Source organism: Pithys albifrons, chromosome Z (genome assembly GCF_047495875.1).
Source record: "Pithys albifrons albifrons isolate INPA30051 chromosome Z, PitAlb_v1, whole genome shotgun sequence".
In the NCBI taxonomy this organism is placed as follows: Eukaryota; Metazoa; Chordata; class Aves; order Passeriformes; family Thamnophilidae; genus Pithys; species Pithys albifrons.
Window position 1 is genome coordinate 8929057 of NC_092497.1, and position 20160 is coordinate 8949216.

General features: G+C 43.7%; 1 protein-coding gene across 3 annotated transcripts in view; it reads left to right on the top strand.

Annotated features, from left to right (window-relative positions):
- Nucleotides 1-20160, top strand: part of UBAP1 (ubiquitin associated protein 1) — a 39217-nt gene that overhangs the window by 2657 nt on the left and 16400 nt on the right. For 2 of the 3 annotated variants that reach the window (XM_071581716.1, XM_071581718.1), the window contains exon 3: nt 17988-18028. In XM_071581716.1, the coding sequence (XP_071437817.1) occupies nt 17995-18028 (34 nt within the window). In that variant the 5' untranslated portion in view covers nt 17988-17994. Of the gene's footprint in view, nt 1-14480; nt 14577-17987; nt 18029-20160 lie in introns of those variants that run through there. The other variant, XM_071581717.1, reaches the window with a different exon arrangement.

Sequence of the window (20160 nt, forward strand, 5' to 3'; positions counted from 1 at the left end):
GAGTCAGGTGTGAGCTGAAACAAGGGGATCCGAAACTTCAAAAGGAAAACTTGGGAAATAGCAGGTAGAAGATGTGTGAATCACTAAGTGTTAGTTTCTCTTTAATGTGTAGAACTTAAATTTTCAGAATATTGAAAGAGTATAATCAGCTGGGAGACTTACTGTATAGTCTGTGTGGATGGATAGAAAAATCATAATGGTGAAAAATCATCAGAAACACATGGAAAAACTCCATCTCCATTACTCACACGATGTTTTGCAGTGCCCAGTACTTGTAATCCTAGAGACAAAAACCTGTAGCTCACAGAACGGGAGTCAGGTTTCTGGACCAATCCAGCCTCAGCCAGCAGTCACACCCGCAGCTGGAGCTGGTTTTGGACTGTGCTGGTGGCAGAAGTGCTCCAGTGACACAGAAGGTATCACCTTACTCCTTTTCAATTGTAAAAGATTGTGGTTATCTACGACTGATAATTCAGACATGCAATATTGGTGCCCAGGTCCATTCTCTGTATAAGACGATTTTACTACTCCCTGCTCCTGTATTTTACAGTAGGTGCAGGATTGAATATTTTAGATAAAAAATTGGCCTATTAGAAATTTGGTTTTCTTAGTGAGAACTTCGGTTCAGCATAATCACTGCTCCTCTTTTCAGTCATGAATTCCAGACCTTCAGCTGTCATTTTGCAAGGATGTCTACCTACAGACGTGACTGTGTCAAACTGATCAGTGCAATGCAGATCAATGTCAGTGTAAAGGTCTAGTGGAGCTGTAATTGGAAAGCTCTGAAGATGTTTTTAAAAAGAGTTGTTTGAAGAAAAGGAGAAGAGGGGTTGTTTACAAATTATAAATAGTTTTCTTGTTTGAAAAAGTAGGTCTGGCAGGATGCATCAAAGGGTGGTTTCTCTTCCCTGCGCTGTGTATGTTTGCACTGATAGCTGGAAAGGCAACGCTGTTGTTGGTGCAGCACTTACCACACTGCAATCGATCCTTGGGATTGCTGCAGTTGATCGATGCAAGCCTGAACTCACAGTTGTGTGTTAACTGCTTAGGTGGGTAATCCTCTCTGCTATGCAAGTGCATTGCTTAATGCTTTGACCCTCTGACTTGCTGTGAATAAGCTCATGTTCTGTGTCCCTAATGACCTTCTGCAGTCAGTGTAGTCTTGAGTGCTGAGGTCTCCACCAGAAACTGAGCACAGGGGCCTTCCCTTTCTGAGTAACTACCTGAGGGGAAGTTCTGGCCAGGTGGGGGCTTGTCTCTTCTCCCAGGCACTCAGCAATAGGACAAGGGGGCACGGGCTCAAGCTCTGACAGGGGAAATTTAAGTTGGAGATCAGAAAACAATTCTTTGCAGAGGGAGTGCTCAGGCATTGGAATGGGCTGCCCAGAGAGGGGGTGGATTCCCCATCCCTGGAGGTTTTTAAACTGAGATTGGCCGTGGCACTGAGTGCCATGATCTGGTAAAGGGACTGGAGTTGGACCAAGGGTTGGACTCGATGATCTTGGAGGTCTTTTCCAACCCAATCCATTCTATGATACTGTCATTCTGTTTATTCCAAATCCTTTCTTGTGCTGGGAAGGCATTTTCTCAAATTCTAAGAAAGTCTTTCCTGTGTTTGGGAAACTTTTAGAGGACAGCTTGTGTGTCCAGAATTGGTTGTGTGTTCTTTTGGTTTGTTGGTTTGGGTTTTTTTAAAGCTACAAGGTCTTTGCAGAATCTTTTAATATATGTGAGACACAGAATTATGTCAAAAGGGGAACACAATATCATTGCTCTGACTTAGGCTTAAGTGTTTATTTCTAGAAGGAAAGCAGATTGGTTCAAAATCCCACGTTGCATTAGTAATAGTACAGTTTCTAGCTAACGGAGGTTTTATTTTTAAAGCTGTGTTTTGGGTCAGAAACTCTTACACAGGAGTAACATTGTAAAGTGGAAGAACGTGGGTCCTGTCCAGGGAATTGTCAGTTCTTCCTTTGGAAGATGGTCTGAATGTGAATGAATGTAACTATTGGTTGATGGTATAATGGAAACCAGTAATAAAGTGTGGTGAGCTCCTGTCTGGTCTGTATTGCTGGAGACTGGCATTTTTGGTAACTATCTGCTACATTATGTGAAAGACTTTATTTAATCTGTTAGATGATCTGAAAGAGTTTATTTAAGCCCCCTCTTACTGTGAATGTTTGTGCTTGCACCATTTGACATCTCCAGTGTTTCAGCAGAGGAAGCCTTGCCTGAAATGACTGGTGAGATTCATCCCCTGGCTTTGGGAGAGTGGATTCCTGACAGTCCCTGTGACCAGCTGTGCTGTGTCACAGTTCAGCCCTGTGCTTCATCTGGACACAGAGAGGTGCTTATGTGTTCTGTTTAACTTGCCTCATCAGTTTTGAACTCTAAAATAAAACTAGATTCCTATTATATGAACACTGTCAAGTAATTGTTAAAACATTAAGTATTTCCTTTTGTGATACAGCAAAGCCACACTGGGATCCACCCTAATGACTAATACCATCATGTGGTGTCCTTGCATAGTAGTGTGTAATGATCTGATGTAGAAGTATAGGAGGCTCATGTACCAGGGAAAGAACTTTATATGAATAAAATCAGTTTCAATCATCTGGAATAAAATTGTGTTTGGTGGAAGAAGACAGAAAAGCTTTATGCTGTGTGGCCTCTGAGAAAAGAATGTGCTCTTAATCTTTTAATTAAGTATTATGTCACCACCAACCAGTTTGCTGCCAGTCTGTTTGGCTTCTTGGTAGAAAATAGGTGAGAGATTATTGAGTTTCATTTTGCTTGCAGTGTTTGTAGCATATAAAAAGGGTTTTTTAGAAAATACCTTTATAGTCTTTATTGGGAAAAGGAGAATGAGTTAAAAACACACATGCAGTTACAGGGTTCATTCTTGTTTGTAGGAGGGAGTTTAATCCATGTTTTCTGTTTGCTTAATTGGACATCATGTGCCTTCCGAGATCACTGAATGCCTGTGCTTAGTAACGTGGTGTCTCCTTTGCAAAGAAAGTGCAGGGAAAGGTGGTAAAAAGGTTATTGCTTTTAAGTAACACTGTTGAATATTTCTTAATTTGTGTGCAAAGGGAGAGCTGGCAAATTCAGGTGTGAACATAGAAGTAATACTGTTCTGGTCTGTAATCTCACCTGTGTGAAGGTCTTCAGCTGGCAAAGCAGTGAATAAATGCAGCTCCCAGAATCCACAGTCATGTTGTAAGATAAAACTTAGATGAAGGAATCACAGAATCACAGACTGTTCTGAGTTGGAAGGGACCCACAAGGATCATCAAGTCCAACTTTTAAGTAAATGGGCCATACAGGGGATTGAACCCATGACCTTGGTGTTATGAGCACAGAGTTTTAACCCACTGAGCTAAAATCTTTCAGACAAAGGAGAAGCTGAGTGTGATGTGACTGGCCAGGCTGCTCTAAGCTGCTTTTGGAGCCAGAGGTGGACTCCAGAAACAGACATTTGGTTGGCAGAACAGCTGTCATGGCTGGTTTTGTGGCATGGAAATGCCATCCTTGAAGTGTCCTGTGTTGCATACACAAGCAGTACCCAGCTCTGAAGGGCTGCCTGTCTGTGGGGGTGGTCTGTGTGTGTTACTATAGTGCTTAAATCCTTGAAATATAACCATGTTGGTGAAAGGATTTGGCTTGATTGTAGTACCAAGTAATGTAAACATCTTCTCGCTTTCCCTTCAACTTGGGGAAAAGAGTATCCGTTTTATGATGAGCTTCCTTCAAGGCATATTTGTCATGTAATTCAGTGTCCCTGCAGGAATGTGATGCTCGTGTTCTGTTGTTAGGCAGTATTGGATTACTTAATTAAAGTAAGCTGCATTGAATCAAACATGCAGGTTATGAGAGAGACAGGCTGGGGCTGATTCTCAGGTTACAGGAGAAAATCTGGGTTCTCAGCTCAGGAATAATCAGCCCGTGGTCTTTCCACTTTCCTTCTTAAATCAAAAAAATCACCTTGCTGCCTTGTCACAGTTATGATGGTCCTCTGGAAAGATCTCTGTGCTGGCAGCAGCCCCATGGTGTTGGCAGCCTGTTAAAGGTTTGGAGATGCTGCTGCTGCCGTGAGAGACCCCAGAAACAGGACTCTGAGCCAGGTTAATGTGGGATAAGATAAAAAGGTAGAGTCTTTAATGTCCAGGCTTAGGGCTTTTAGGAATACATGATGACATCTCCCTGAACACTGATTTCCATGGTTTTTATAGTAATGTCCACCCAATCCCCCGTTCACACATCTCTCAGTCCAGCCCCATCCTGCCCCTGGTTACACCTCCTTAGGACTTGAGTCTGGGGTCAATGGGACTCTCTGTTCTTATTTTTGTCTTTTTTAGCACACAGAGGGCTCTTGGAGGTTTTCCAGTGCTCCTTTCCAAAGGTTGTTGCTTTATGTCTTGTTCTGCAGGCCTTTGATGTTTTTCAGCTTTCTACCTTGAAAAGATGTCTAAACACTAAAAGAATTTGAGCCACTGATACATGCTAGGGGTTAGGGTACATAAACAATGAACTTGAGCTGCCAGAAATATTAACACACTACATTTACTTTTTTACTACAGTTACAAGTACTTCTAAAATCTTTAAAAATTAAAAAATGAAAACCTCCATAGGCATCAGAGAGGAGGAGCTGTGGGTGTGACTCCGGAGTGGTCATGGGGCAGTCTCACCCATCAGCCTCCTCTCCTTTAGTACAAGTAGGACTGGATTGCTGAAGCTGAGTCAGATCTGTCAAAATGTCCTGAGGAAATGCGTCTCTGAGGGTTTCTTTTGCACATGAAATGAGCCATTTCTATTTAGTTATTCATTGCTTTAAGTGTTCTGGGGGTTGCATTCATTACTGTATCTGCTGAAGAAATTTCTGATGTGCAGGGGAAAAGTTTATGCCACAAAGTGAGACTGGATGTATAATAAATAACAAAATTATAAACTTTAACTTGAAGTAGTAACTTAGAAATAACATTTGGACTGCACCAGATTTCATGTTCAGATCCAGAAGACCATGCTTAAGACTTATAGTAAGATGAAAAACACTGAATAGGAGTGATTTGACAGAGAAGATTTGGGTGACAGAGATAACTGGTCCAAAGGAGAGAATGTACTGAGATTCCTGGGGTAGATGTGGGTTTGGAATTTGGGAAACATGGGGTTTTGTTCTGACTTGGCTGGCTGAGCAGGATGAGTGTGGGTGAACTCCTTCAACTTGGTGCTTCATTCCTCATACCTGCCAAAGAGGGATGGTTTTACTGCTGGTTGAGTGCCTGGACAGGCATTTTGAAAAAAATAAGAATATAAGAACCGAGGAAGAGCTGAGGGTGTAAGGGAATTTTGACAAAAGACCTTTCTACTCAAGGGAAAGGTAATGAATGAAAAGCGTGTGTGTGTGTAATTCCTGGCATTATAAATACCCTATAGCTTTCTAGATTTCATCTGAAAGCAGAATCTTTCTGTGCCTTAGGGGTTTTTTCTCTTTTCTGTTCCACTTGAGCACTGAGGGTTCAGTCTCCATGTGCAGTTATTGTTGGGAGGGTTGTAATTGTGTGCGTGTCTGTTGCTCCTTGCAAGTCTCTGGATTTTGCTCTGTGCATATGATAGAAAGTTTATTCTGTTTGTAGTGAAGTGCAGATGTGTAGTGTAAACCAGTCCTTAAACTTACCTGCTCAAACATTAACTGGGAGTGTAGGATTGAGTGCTGGCCTGGCAAACTGAGTTGTTGTCTTACACAGAAAGCAAACCTCTTCAGTTGTGGGTTTGTGGTTGGGTTTTTTGATGAGGAAAGTGAGATCTTAAAGCCCATTTTATATGGAAACAGTTGGCATTAGGGTAGGTGGGTGAGGGGGTTATTTTGTAACGTTTAGGGATCTCCTGGGTATCTTGTCTGAATGTGGCAGGGTGAGGGGGAGATAGGATGCCTGAGGTGTGGAAAGGTTTTCTGCAGCAGTATGTACAGGTGAGTGAAGCAGCTGGAGCATCCTTGAAAGGTACATCCCAGGGATCGGGTAGTTGCTCTGCTTTCCTTCTCAGAGGGTGAGGATTGTCTGGATGTTTGTGTCTCTTCCCTGCTGGTACCTCAGCTCCAGCAGCTGCACACACAGAGCAAACCTGGTTTAACAGATGTACTGACACTCTGGTTTTTTCCCTCCTGCTTGTGGCTTCCATCCTGAACTTTTTAGTCTTACCACTGGATTATAGGCTGAACTATATTCCCAGTTAAGCACTCCTTAGTACAGGGATCTTTGCTGTTTGAGAACTCCACAAGCAAGAGATTGCAAGGAAGATGTTTGTCCTCAGGACTGACTGTGGTGCCTTCAGGTAGTGTAGGACACAGGTTTTCATGGCAAGCAGGTCATTCACCTCCCATATTCTTGCAGTATACCCAACAGCTGGGAGCAGCCTCAGTTTGCTGCTCAAAGGTAAATTTTTACTTTTCTACACTAGGCATGCTTGTTCCAGACCACATACATTCCTGTGTTCCCAATGAATTCAGTTCTAGAAGTGCACTTGGTGTGGGGACCACCACTTTGCTGAGCCTGTTCAAGGGTCTGCTGCTGTTTCATAAGTCAGAGCATATATTTTGTGATAGCTGGTAATGAGTGGCTGGAGAGCAACCAGGCAGAAAGGGACCTGGGGGGACTGAGTGACAGGAAGCTCAACAGGAGCCAACAGTGTGCCCAGGTGGCCAAGAAGGCCAATGGGATCCTGGCCTGGATCAAATATAGAGTGGCCAGCAGGCCCAGGGCAGTGACCCCTCCCCTGTACTCTGCGTTGGTGAGGCCACACCTTGAGTGTTGTGTTCAGTTCTGGGCCCCTCAGTTCAGGAAAGAGATTGAGGGGCTGGAGCGGGTCCAGAGAAGAGCAACAAGGCTGGGGAAGGGACTGGAGCACAAGTGCTGTGGGGAGAGACTGAGGGAGCTGGGGGTGTTTAGCCTGGAGAAGAGGAGGCTCAGAGGTGACCTCAGCACTGTCTAGAACTACCTGAAGGGAAGTTCTGGCCAGGTGGGGGCTGGTCTCTTCTCCCAGGCACTCAGCAATAGGACAAGGGGGCACGGGCTTAAGCTCTGCCAGGGGAAATTTAAGTTGGAGATCAGGAAAAAATTCTTTGCAGAGAAAGTGCTCAGGCATTGGAATGGGCTGCCCAGAGAGGGGGTGGATTCCCCATCCCTGGACGTTTTTAAACTGAGATTGGCCGTGGCACTGAGTGCCATGATCTGGTAAAGGGACTGGAGTTGGACCAGGGGTTGGACTTGGTGATCTAGGAGGTCTTTTCCAACCCAATCAATTCTATGATTGTTCTATTCCTGTGTGTTTTCCATTGTTCTATTCCTGTGTGTTTTCCAAGAGCCAAACACAAGCTTTACTACCAACTTGACCTTCTTTGAAGTTAACAAGACTTTTCAAGAAATAATTAAGAAGTTACTATTCTCTTTAAAATAGTTTCCTGCTCGTAATGCTCCATTGGGCACCAGTTCCATGTTTAATTAAAACAAGTGAAAGCTACTCATTTAAAATAGGACTTCTGGTAATGGAATTTAATTTGGTGTTGTCTACCAGTAGTATTTCCCATTTGTGTCATCTTTTTAATCCAGTTATTCAGTCCTGTTTGGACTGAGTGGAAAAACATGGATGCAGACTTGACTGGTAACTGTGCCTGGAGATGAAACAAGGTTGGTTCTTATGTGGGCATTACTGCAGTGGGACCATCTTTTAATTTGCTTGATGCACTTTTTTTATATTTCAGTTTGATTGCTGTGTTCTATTGAGTTACTCTGGGAAGGAGTGTGTCCCTGCTGAGGTCTCAGCTCAGTGAACACCTGACAGTACCTGGAGTGAGTGTTTACCTTCCCCAGTGGGGAGGACTTTTTGTTTTTGTGGTCTGTTAGTTTTACCATTCAGTGCAGCAAAACTTGGTTGTTTTTTCAGATGTGTACTTCTGTCTGTTCTTTTTTTTTCTTTTGTCAGTCTTGGTAGGATGGGTTGGCTGAAGACAAAGCTTGTTGGCTTTATAGGAGTGACACATGAGGACAAAACGAGTGACTGTGCCAGTGACATGTTGATGTGTGGTAGAAAATGCATAAAAAAGTCAAGTGAGAAAAGGTCAAGTAAGTGTGTGAAGAATGTCCCATCTGTAGCACCTGGGATGTAATTCACATCTCTCACATTAGTACTGTCAAGGCGAAGGCAAACCAAGCTCATGAGGTATGTTTTGGAAATCAGGGAGGTTTGAGATGGTGTGAGCTGATGTTGTCATGTCACTGAGGGTGTTTTGGAGAGCACATTTTTCCAGGTTTGCTGTGATCAGCTCTTGGCTGCTGCAGAAGGAGGATGTGTTTGGGACCTCTGCTTCTATTCGGTGTTTCCTGGAAAATGGCAACACTGAGAGATGAAACTTGTTGTGGTTTGAGCTGGCAAAATGCCAACTGCCCAAAACAGAGTCAAGGAGTCCCCTCCCAAGGAAAGGGAGTGAGGGAAAAAAACCTTAGAAATGGAGCTTTGAAATGGTAAGGTTTTATATTTGCACAGAAGAAAATTGAAAACAGATTATGATAAAACACATATATATATAAATGTGGAAAGAAATAATAACACCTCCACTGAGTCACCCGAGTTAATAACACAGATTCCAACCACCCAAACCCCAGAAAACCTCCCAGAAACTCTTCTCAAGAAACCTCCCAGCAAGAGAAAAGAGAATTTAAGAAGAAAATGTTCACCTCCCTGGATAAACAACAGCGTGGACGGCAGTAGGGCTTAATCTCAGGAGTCAAAGCAGTGCATCTTCCTGGGGCTGGGACAGAGACCCAAAGAGACAGAAACTCCTCCCCTCTCTCTTTGTATACCCCTTGACACTTCTTGATGATGTCAGATGATATGAAATACCTCTTTGGTTGCTTAAGTCAGGTGATGTTTGTCCCCTCTAATCTGTGTCATATCCTTTGAGACCTGTTAAAACTGAGGCCTAAATAAGGCCTAAACTGAAACTAAAGCCAAAACTACCACAAACTGAAAAGGAGGGAGATTGAGTTTGGGCATCAGGGAGACGTGAGGGTGGTGAGGCACTAGAAAAGGTGGTCCATGGAAGCTGTGCTGCCCCATCCCTGGCAGTGCTGAAGGCCAAGGTGGATGGGGCTTTGAGCAATCCTCTTGAGATGCTACTGCTGTGATGGAGTGGGTGGGCTTAGGTGATCTCTGAAGGTGCCTTCCAACCCCAAATGTTCCATGATTGGTGGCTTCTAAATGAAGTGAATCTCCAAGTAACTTGTATTCTCAGAATGTGTCTCTCTTAACTGAGAGAAATGAGGTGTATTAGTGGGAAACAGGGAGTTCAGGTGGCTGTGGTAGTTCAGCTGTTTCAGCCACACCATGGAGGAGATCCTGTAACTGGGAGAAGGTGTTGTTGGCCTACTCTGTGTTCCTGCTGCTGGGACTGAGGGTGAATCAGCACACGAGGCAGTGGCTCCCATGCTGAGTATGAATATTTTAGCCTTGCTGCAGGGCAGCATGATGGTTTGGAGGTGGAATAGTTAATTATAACACACTGTACCACACTGAGTCTTGCTGGGAAAATATTAAATGTGTGGTGAGAGTGGGTAGTGCATGTGACCCAAGTATAAAAGGAGAAGTTGATGCATCTATAGTAGTCCAACACTGATCCCATTATTCTTGTACAGTGCAATAGGCACATATTTTGGCTGAGATCAAGTAATTGAAGCAGCAAGTGATGTTTGATCTGCTGGCAGATTTTATTTTTCCGTTTTAAAACTTTTGTCCAACTTATTTCCTGCTCCTTTCCATCTGCTTTGTTACAAGTAATTCTACAAGTGTTACTATTTCATAAAATTTCTAACCAAAACCATAATTATCAACAAATTACGTACTTTCTCTTCTGAGCTTTAACAGGGAAAAGTGACAGTCATGGCTTTCTTTGGAATGGACTTTTGTTTTAGTCATTTAGTTGCTGTAATGACTTTTAAATGCACTAAGTTCTGGTTAATAAATATATATGAGAAGAATATGAATTAATACAAATTGCTTTCTGCAGTACAATAATTTGATTTCTTGTGTCAGTTTTGGGAATAGGTCCTGATGTGAAAAGAGTTCAAGTAATATCAGATCAGCCACCTGTTACCCCCTTGGTTAAAGAGCATAAGAAGCAGCAGCTTGAATCTGCACAGATGCTGTTATTTTTGGATTAAGAAGGGTTTGTTCTGGTTAATGGCAAAAGCTGTTTTACTCTGTTGTGTTGGCAGCATTTTGGGACTGTCTGTCTGTCCTCATTCACAACTGGGGCAAGTCTGAAGGATTAACAATATCCAAGTACTTCAGAAGCATCTTGTTACTTATTGAAGTATCACTGTAACAAACAGAGCAGCATTTTAGTGTGGGTTCCAGACATGTATTTTAAGTGTGCAGGATTTTCCACTGTTTTTTCACTCATCATTACCAGAAGTACAGAATAAGTGGGTATTTTGTTGTTGAAGGGAGCAATTAGCAGTCCCTCTCATTTGAGAAAGGTTGTGTTGAAATACTGGTTTTCTTTTAAAGTGCTGGGACTAACTATGGAAGTTAATTGGCTCTGGCTTGCTTTAGGATTGCTATTTAAGATTTGGCTCTTCACTGGTGGTATGAAATCTTATGCTAATTAAGCTGAAGTAGCTAAATTTGTTAATAGATGCTTCCCATCTGAACTATTTTGAACTCTTGGGATTGGTGGGTATTTGCCATCCAAACTTTAGATACAGGAAAATGGTTCAAAGTGGTTGCTGTGCTCATCAAGTTTGGGACTTGTTTCCTTCCTGCATTGCGAGGTTATTGCAGCACTCTTTGGTGGTGGGAGTGCTGGATCATCTTCGCTCACTTTTTTCTGAGAATGTAGGAATTGCGTGGCACATTTATATTTTATGCTGTGGTTTGTCACTCACATTTCTGTCTTGCTTCTTTTGTGTCTCAAGGAGGGAAAACAGTCCCTTTATTTTCAGTTTGTCATTCTTTTTTTTTTATGTTTTAGCTTGTAGATTTGTGAAGCTGAACTCAAGAAGCAAAAAAAGATGTAAAGACATCTACTTTTCCCCTCAGGTTTTCTATTTAGATGATCTTTTAATAATTACATTCTTAAATCCAAGTCTGCCCTTGGAGTTGACAGGTCCTGTGCTGTCCCTGTGTTTGCCAAGTTTGTAAGTCAGGCCAGCCTTAGATGTCAGTTGTAGACGGTTTTCTCTTGTGACAGGACTGAGTTTTCTGGTAAGAGTCCTCATTAAAGGGTCACCCATTTGCTGCAACAGTTAAGTGCAAGTTTGAAGTCAGTGCATCTTCCGTACTTTGGTGTGGTGTCTGTCTGGCCAGAGGAACATCCTGCTGTGGCCACAGGGCTGCCTGTAAGGGATTGTCTGTTCCCTTATGCTCCTGCTTGTGAAACTCGTATTTCTGTGGGTTTGTGTGGGGTATGAACTTCAACTGCGCTGGAGGCCTGTACGGCTGGGAAGGCACTGAGTGACTAAAATAATTGGTGCATTTACTGCATTTCCACAGCCTTTGTAGGGCTATCCCCAATTTCTGAGTGAAGTGTGTGGCAAATTACATTATGTCCCAAATACACAGTCGGGATCTTAAGGAGGAATAGACCTGTCTGTTACCAGTTAACTAAAAACAGGAACAATCCATAACCAGCCCAAACACTGTGTGCATTTAACAAGTGCAATATCTTTAAAGATACTTATAAAACCTTTTTCCTTCTATCAAAGGGTGAACACGATGGTGCTCTAGGTGAGGGCAGTACCTGCATGTGCTCAGTGTTACAGGCACAAAGCAGAAGCAGTTGCTGCAGATTTTGGGGTGATGTCGTCTCTGGGGGTACTGCAGTAAATTAACATGGAATCTGGTTTGTACTGAATTAAACTGAGCAGCATTTTACAGTCAGTCTGCACGAGAGATCCCAGTTGTGCAGCAGTGGCTGAACATTTATGTGGGTGGGAACCTTTGGTATGAGAATCTTAACTTGTATTTTGTCTTAGCAACAGGCACTGTCGACTTCTGTTTTCGCTGTTTGGGGCTATACACAGAATCCTGGTGTTGGTTGTGGTCTCTCACTTGACTGAAACAAGTAATATGGGGAAAACTGAGACCACTGTCTGAATTCTGAACACCTGTGACCGTTAGAAATCCATCACTTGAATCAAACTTCTTTCACTTTAGTTAGTAGTAGCTCATGAATGTAATGTAGGCAGAAAAAAGTCTTTTCTTTTTTACTTGTTCAGACTTTGTTTTTAGAGTGAATGGTGCATCCGTAGTAGTATATAGACTATACAGTGTGTATTAGTGGGTAAAATGGAAATTTCAAGATAAGTCTCTCTTCCCTGAAGATCACAGATTATGGTTGATAACTTGAGGCATTTTGGTTTCCTTTGAATCATAAGGAGTGTATTTTTCTTTTATCTTAGTCCTAGGTGGGATTTACTTCAGGGAATTCACATGGTCTGAAATACAGACATATTTGCTCCCCAGAATTGGGAATCTAGCAAGAGGAGTGCAGTTCTTCTTGATAAGTACTGAAACTGGTTTGAGTTATCACAGATGAAGCAGTTACAGGTATCATTAGTGGTAGGATGTTTCCAGCTTGTCCAGTCAGAGCTCTTTCAAAGAAATGCAGCGTGGATATAAACTTCAGGGAAAACACCAGCAGAAGCAGCATTGAAATAAGAATTAAAAATGACACCAACTTCCCAGCAGCTCCCCATGAGTCACTCTTTGTAATAATTTCTTTGCTGTGGTCTGTTGGTGAGACTCTGGCTTTGGCACCGCTTCCCTGCACCAAGTCCTGCTTCTCTTTGTTCTCCTTGCTGGCAGCACAGCAAGATACCATTCAGGTTTAAGTGATGATGTGTCTGGTGAGTTACCCTGGTCATCTCTGTGCTGTCCCTTCAAGCCTTTCCAGCTTGTCACCTGTCTTTATGGTATTACTGTCATCAGTTTTGTCCTGTCACTTCTTTGTCTCTGCTTCTTCATTTTATTCTGGTTGTTGTCTCCCTCTCCCCCCTCTGCCTCTGCCATGGTCACTGAGTCCTCCGTCCTCATCCTGGCTCTGCTACACTGTGTGACTCGGACTGGGTGGTGTAAGAACATGGACTTGTTGCCTTGGTGTTATACTGAGTGAAAAATGACACAAATGGAAAATCATAGAATCAGTTGGGTTGGAAGAGACCTCTGAGATCATCAAGTCCAACCCTTAATCCAACCCCACTTTGATTACCAGATCATGGCACTCAGTGCCACGTTCAGTCTCACCTTAAAAACCTCCAGGGTCGGAGAATCCACCCCCTCCTTGGGCAGGCCATTCCAATGCCTGACCACTCTCTCTGGAAAGAACTTCTTCCTCATATCCAACCTAAACCTCCCCTGGCAGAATTTGCCCCTGCCCTCTTGTCCTCCTGTTGGTTGCCTGAGAGAAGAGACCAATTCTCACCTGGCTACAACATCCTTTCAGGTAGATGTAGAGAGTGATAAGGTCTCCTCTGAGCCTTCTCTTCTCCGGGCTAAACAACCCCCGGTCAGGTTGCTTCAATTGCGTACAACTTTTAGGCACATGACCCTGACCTTCTATTTGGGGGGTTGGTCAGAACCAAGAATGAGAGACTGAGGCTCAGGAGGTCTGCATTTACAGAAGAGAGCTTGGAGTGGGCTGCGAGAACACTCTACAGTATTCCCTAGACCAGTAGAGTTGTTGAAAAAGTTTACATGCACTAAAGTAGGTTCTTTATCAATTTACAATGTGCAGTAAAACATCCGGCCAAAATTTGTGCCATCATGTGCTGTTACCACAGGTGCATCTTGAGCATCTTGTTCTGGAGATTGGACATCCAAGGGAACACTGATAGGGCAGCAATTGTCTGTCCTCTGGTTTGGAATAAGGCTTTGGAAGCAGGTCCTTTAAACTTCTAAATGAGTGGTAACAAAAATAAGCAGATCTTTACTGCACAGTGTAATGGATGTTTAGACAATGCCCAGAATTGTAGTAACAACACCAGTAATCTTCTTACTGGCTGCAAGTCCTTTTTTCCTGGCCAGGAGGACAGAGCAACAGCAAGATGCTTTTGACAGTGGTCCCTGAATAGCCTATCAAATCTGATTAGTTGCAAGATGCTGTTTTAATTAAACATTCTTTGGAAAGGGGGTGATGAAATGTGTCTGGCAGCATTTTTTTGTGTTGCTGTGTGTGGTGCTTGGCAGTTCTGTTTGCTGACAAGTGCCTTCTGCAGTGATGGTGTCTCAGGAAGTGCACACTCACAGTGCATCAGCAAGAGCTGGTGCAACATCAGCTCAAGTGCTGCCTGAGTCTGAAGTGTGACTCTGCCTCTGGAAATGGCCCATTCCATGACTAGCTGGGTGTTGATGTGCCTTAACTAGTTCTGTAGTTAAGGAAGGTGTTGCGTGTGGCAGAGGTGTTTGCAGAAAGAAACCCCTGTGTCCAAGAAGGTTATAGAGAGGTGCGTTTATTCTGGGCCCTTGTGCATGGGGAGAGCTCCTCCAAAACATGCACACCTGATCAACAGCTGGTTTATATGCAAGTAAGTTATACATATTTATTATTTCTTCATGCATAAACATTGTTTTCTTAGAGAAGGCAGGATTATTATCATGAGTTTCAAGAACTGCTTTCCATTTTCTCCACCCTGTGGCGCTCCGTCTTTGTGCCTGTGCTTTTCCTCCTGAGAATTTGGGTCTCTGGGTCCCTTGTGGTCTCTGGGGATGAAGTCAGACATCTTCCTCTTGTGAACCTTTTACCTTTTGCTCAAAACTGCTTCAGACCGGACTTGTTGGCATCTGTAGCTGGTCTAATTGGACTTACCTTGTTCTTTTGACATATTTTCTGATTTATCTTGGTTTCATGGGGTATCCTGGCTGTTTTAATTGGTCCGAGAGGCTCTGGGGCCTCGGCATCTTCAGGGACACCTTGTGAGTTTTGCTGTATGTTATACAGTGAATTTTATACTACTAAGAAAATTCTATGATAGGTATATCAGTTAATAACATTAATTAATAAGCATAAGTAAAATAAGAAAATAAGCATAAACAAAATAAGCATAAGTGAAATAAGCGTAAGTCCTCCAATCAGAGGAATCATTTCTCCCACTGCACCCTGAAGTTAATGCAGGCACCACATCTGCACCAGCGTTTTACTACAGGATTGACAACAAAAGCAAGATGTGTGTTCTTATGTGGGGTGTTTTGACACTGAGACTTTTTGCAGTTCCAGACTGATACGCTGCTGCAGAACTCCCTGGAAATTGGGTGTGCAGTTTTGGCTCAGTGAGATATGTACAGGTTGCCACCAATGTCTGGGGGGCAGCAACCTGTGGACAATGGTGCTGTTTGGGAAAACTCCCTTGTCAGTTAAGTTGGCAAAGTGAGGAGGTTATTTCCTCTCATCAGAAGTTTTTTAATTTTATGGGAAAACGACCACTTGCTTTCAGTCTGACATAGTAACGTGAAGAAAGAACTTGCAGAAATTAAAAGAAGTGTGTGTGGCTTTGTCCCAGTGCAGTGGGCAGTGGGCAGCCATGGTGTGGATTGAAGGCAGTGCCACATCTCCAGTGACAAACAGAGGTCTGGTGAGGTTCATGAACACAGTATGATTTCACCTGGCTTTTTGGGTAACAACAAACCCAGCTGATGTCCTAATTGCTGGTCTCACACAGAGGAACTAGGGGCACAGCAGCCTGTCTGGCAGCGTGCCCTGGGCCTGAAAATGCAGCTATTTCATGTGCTGTTGGTGCAGTGCAGTCTCCTCTGTGGCTCTGGGAACAGCCCAGCTCGTTCAGATCCAGTGGTTGACATGCAACTCTGCGGGGTGGTCTGGGGGTTTTGCCCCTGACAACCTTCCTGAGATGACAGGCTTGGCACTGTTTCATCCCCTTTTCCTTCCATTTTTGAATCTTTAATGCTTTGTTTTCTTTTGAGAAGCAGTTGCCAGGAGGTGCCAAAACCAGCTCTCTGGCTTAGTGGAGCAGTTTTGGACTTAATACCAATGCTGAGGTGGTGAGTTGTTCTGGGAAGAGCCTGGTAAACACTGAGCAGGATGACACACAGCTTGAATGTGCAAGGTGCACCTGGAGTTGCCCAGCATGACTCACTTCCCCATGGCCCAGAGTCTGTTTCCTGGAGTCTGGTTGCACCCAGGTGATCTTGGTGCGGGTTTGTCTTCAGCCATGTGCTGAATTCCCTTGAGCCAGTAGGTCTGGGTCACCTGTTGGTTTCAGCATAACCTTGAAAGGGACCTTTACACAGCAAAAGGGACTGTGCTCAAGTGCTTGAAAATGGCCCTTCTTGTCCCCATCCTGTCGGCAGCAGCAAGGAGGAATAACTGAGCTGTCTGTGTGGTCCTTACGCTGATACCCTTCCTTTAAGGTAATGTTTGCAGATGGGTCTGCAGATGGTTCAGAGAAGAGCAACAAGGCAGGGGAAGGGGCTGGAGCACAAGTCCTGTGGGGAGAAGCTGAGGGAGCTGGGGGTGTTTAGCCTGGAGAAGAGGAGGCTCAGAGGTGACCTCAGCACTGTCTAGAACTACCTGGATAGAAGTTCTAGCCAGGTGGGGGTTGGTCTCTTCTCCCAGGCACTCAGCAATAGGACAGGGGGGCACGGGCTCAAGCTCTGCCAGGGGAAATTTAAGTTGGATGTCAGAAAACATTTCTTTCCAGAGAGAGTAATCAGGCATTGGAATGGGCTGCCCAGAGAGGGGGTGGATTCCCCATCCGTGGAGGTTTGTAAACTGAGATTGGCCGTGGCACTGAGTGCCATGATCTGGTAAAGGGACTGGAGTTGGACCAAGGGTTGGACTTGATGATCTCGGAGGTCTTTTCCAACCCAATCAATTCTATGATTCTATGAAACAGTGAGCCCAAGAGTCCTTGGCTGGGGAGTGATGTATGTGAACATGAGGTGTGCCCCATGTGCTCTGCTGCCTGTGGGATGCACCAGAGAGCCCCATGTCTGTGCAGACCAGCCTTTGGGCCTTTCAGTCCATGAGCCAGGGGGCTTCAGGAGCAAAGGGCAACTCTGATTCTTTGCCATGCATAATGTCACAAAGATCACTTACAAATTGTTATTCAAAGAATTATGCTGTGGTGTCTTGAGGTAGATCTTGTGATTTCCTTCTATTCTAGCAAAAGAACCAGGTACATTGTTGGATATCCCATAAGCATCCTGGAGCAGGGGCTTAGCTGACAGCTAATTAGACAGATAATTCTATCTTGAACAACTCTTTTCCTGGGACAGGCCTGCTCTGTATTAAAAGCTGTCTAGGCACTTCATGTTTAACATCTTGGCCATTTGGATTTGTGTCCAAATATTGTAAGTTTTTTAGTAAATTCTGTGGGCAGTGGATGAGGCCTCTTGTTATCGTTGTTTTCCGTGTGTATCCAAGAACATCTTCCTAATGGTACCGTTTGTTGTATACCTGTATTGTACATTCCCCAGTGTGTCTGGACAAGTGCTATGCTGGCTCACTGACTGTGTGCCCAGGATGGTAGTATCCCTTTTTAGAGCAGCAGGGATTAAACTGAAGAGGATCAATGTGGTATTTCCAGTAGGAAAAGCTATTCTTAATGCCCAGGGAAGCAGAATGTGCCCCATGGGGCTGAGACAGAGCAGCTTCTGAGTGCTGTGACCTGGAACTCTGTGTTGCTGACCAACCAGGTTGTGTCTTGGTTGGTTGCTGTTTTGTTTGAGGGTTTGTGGGTTTGGTTTTGGTTGGGTTTGGTTTTGGTTTTTGCCATTTAGATTGGCAGACCCAGGGCTAAGTTATTTGTCTGCTTAATTGGTTCTCAAGGCTATAAAATAAGGTTGCTTGTCTGTCCTGGGAACAGGCACATCAGCTGTTTGCAAGTGTTCATAACCTACAGATAAGACTGTGGAGCTGCACAGACTTGGTCTGTGCTACATTTGTCAGTTTGTTAAAGCTGTTTTAACATCTTTTTCAGGTTCTAAATGGCTTCTAAGAAGTTGGGATCCGACTCTCATGGTAAGTGAAATTTGGCATCCTTGCCTTTTCAGCAGGGTGAATCCTACTCTGCTGCTGACTGATGTCCCAGCCTGGGCAGTCCATAGAGACTAATCTGTTCAGGCACTGAGTAGGTCTTTGTTAGGAATGAAGTGCCTTGGCTTCCTCCTTGCATAGTTGCCTGCTGATGCTGTGTGTGCCTGCTCTGATGGAACTGAGATTCTCCCTGGACTATTCCCTGCTCCTTCATGGCAGAATTACACCTGCCCCTTATCCCACTTACCCCTTCAAAACCAAAGGTGGACTGCAGTTGTGTGACTGCTCTGACATTGCTGGAGTGGATGTGAGAGCTGTGGCATCTTCCTATGGAAGTTGTGTGAGAAGCTGAAATGAAAGTGAAATTTTGAATATAACATTGTGCTGTGCTTCATTTTTGCTCAGCTATGAATATCTTTCTTAAAATGGACTAATCTGGCTCAGAAAGCAGGTGAAGAAGAGACTGTATTCTTTTATTTTCTACATAGGAGACATGTAAAGTCAAGCAGATGATTGGTATAATGAAAGGTATTTGTATATCTACTTATTTTTAAGAAAATGGGGTGTAACTTGAGTTTAAATAGTATTTCTGTGGAACATTAAAGTTCAGTTTGTTGTACATAATGTGGCTTCTTTAAATCAGTAATCATGTCTTCATGCTGTGAAAACTTCTGCTTGCAGAAATTCAGCCTTCATCTTTCTGGTTATTTTTCCAGACAAGAATGTCCTGGGGAATCTGTTTGCCCTTCAGCTTTTTATTTAGTCCTGCAAGTGTAAAGTTAAAGTACAAAATAAGAAACGCCTCACTTAAATACATGGTTACAGATTAATAAAAATAGCCTATCAAAACTTAATTTTTAGATGGTCTCCTTTGCTGAGGCCCAGTGACCCTGGTGCAAGAGAACTGATTTCCTCATTAGGTCGCTGCCTGCTCTTCAGCAGCCGCTCCTGTGTCTGTGAAGTCTCTGTAAACACTGAAATGATTGTCTGCCACATCTGTTTTCATTTCTCTCCTGCTTTCAAAGGCACTGCCCACAGCTAGAGTTCAGCATGTATTAAATATTTCCCAAAACAGAATGGTGTGGTGGAAAATGCTCCTGGCTTCAAAATAACAAGCTCCAAACAAACGGTGCTGTGAGCTGGCTGGTTACCTTGTCTGCTCTCCTGTGCATCCTCTGTTCTTGCTGACCAGTGGCATTGGCACAGAACTGTTTCTGGGGAGTGGTGGAGCAACTTCCTCGGCTTAATTGTCCCAAGGATTGAGCAGGACTGTTGTTTCAGTCTTCTCCAGGGTTGTTAAGAATAATCCCACAGAGTTTTGGCTTACAGAAAAGCATCTACTCCAACAGCTGCCTGCAGTTCAGTGTCTCTGGCAGGCGGATGGAATTGGTCAGTGTAGCTGATGTATCTCTTGTGATTCTTCTTGAGCTGCTCATTAGAGGTTAGAGGGTTGGTGTTAAATCCAGAGTGGCTGAGGCTGGCAGGGACATCCATAGATCGTGATGTACAAACACCTGCTTGAGCAGAGTCATCCAGAGCAGGTTGCTCAGGACCATGTTCAGTGAAAATGGGAACACAAAGTATGAGTGAAGGGAGCCCTTCTCCTGTGTTTGAGTGTTCTTAGCATACACTTGTAACTATTCCTGACCATGTAACTTGAGATGCTCTCCAGTCATTTGAATGATTGGAAATGCAAACTTAAGTTCTAGTTATGTATTCACAGACTATTCTGAATTGGGAGGGACCCACAAGGATCATCGAGTCCAACTCTTAAGGGCCCACATAGGGGATTGAACCCACGACCTTGGCATTATTTGGAAGTGGCATGTAGACATGCAGCTCTCATCTGTTGCAAACAAAGTGTGGGTTATGCCAAGTGCAGCACGTTTATATTGCTGTGTTGTCACTGTCACTGTACAGTTTGAAAGCTTTTAACTCTGATTTCCAACAATTGGATAAGTGTGGTTCATATGACCACAAAAACTCAGTTCCCCATGGCTGCAAAGTTGTTCCCCATTCATAACTGATGACTGGGTTTTTTGCTGCCAAACTGGAGGACACTTCTATGAGTCAACCAGTGACTTCTGCATGACAATAAAGTGGAGAGGAATCTTAAC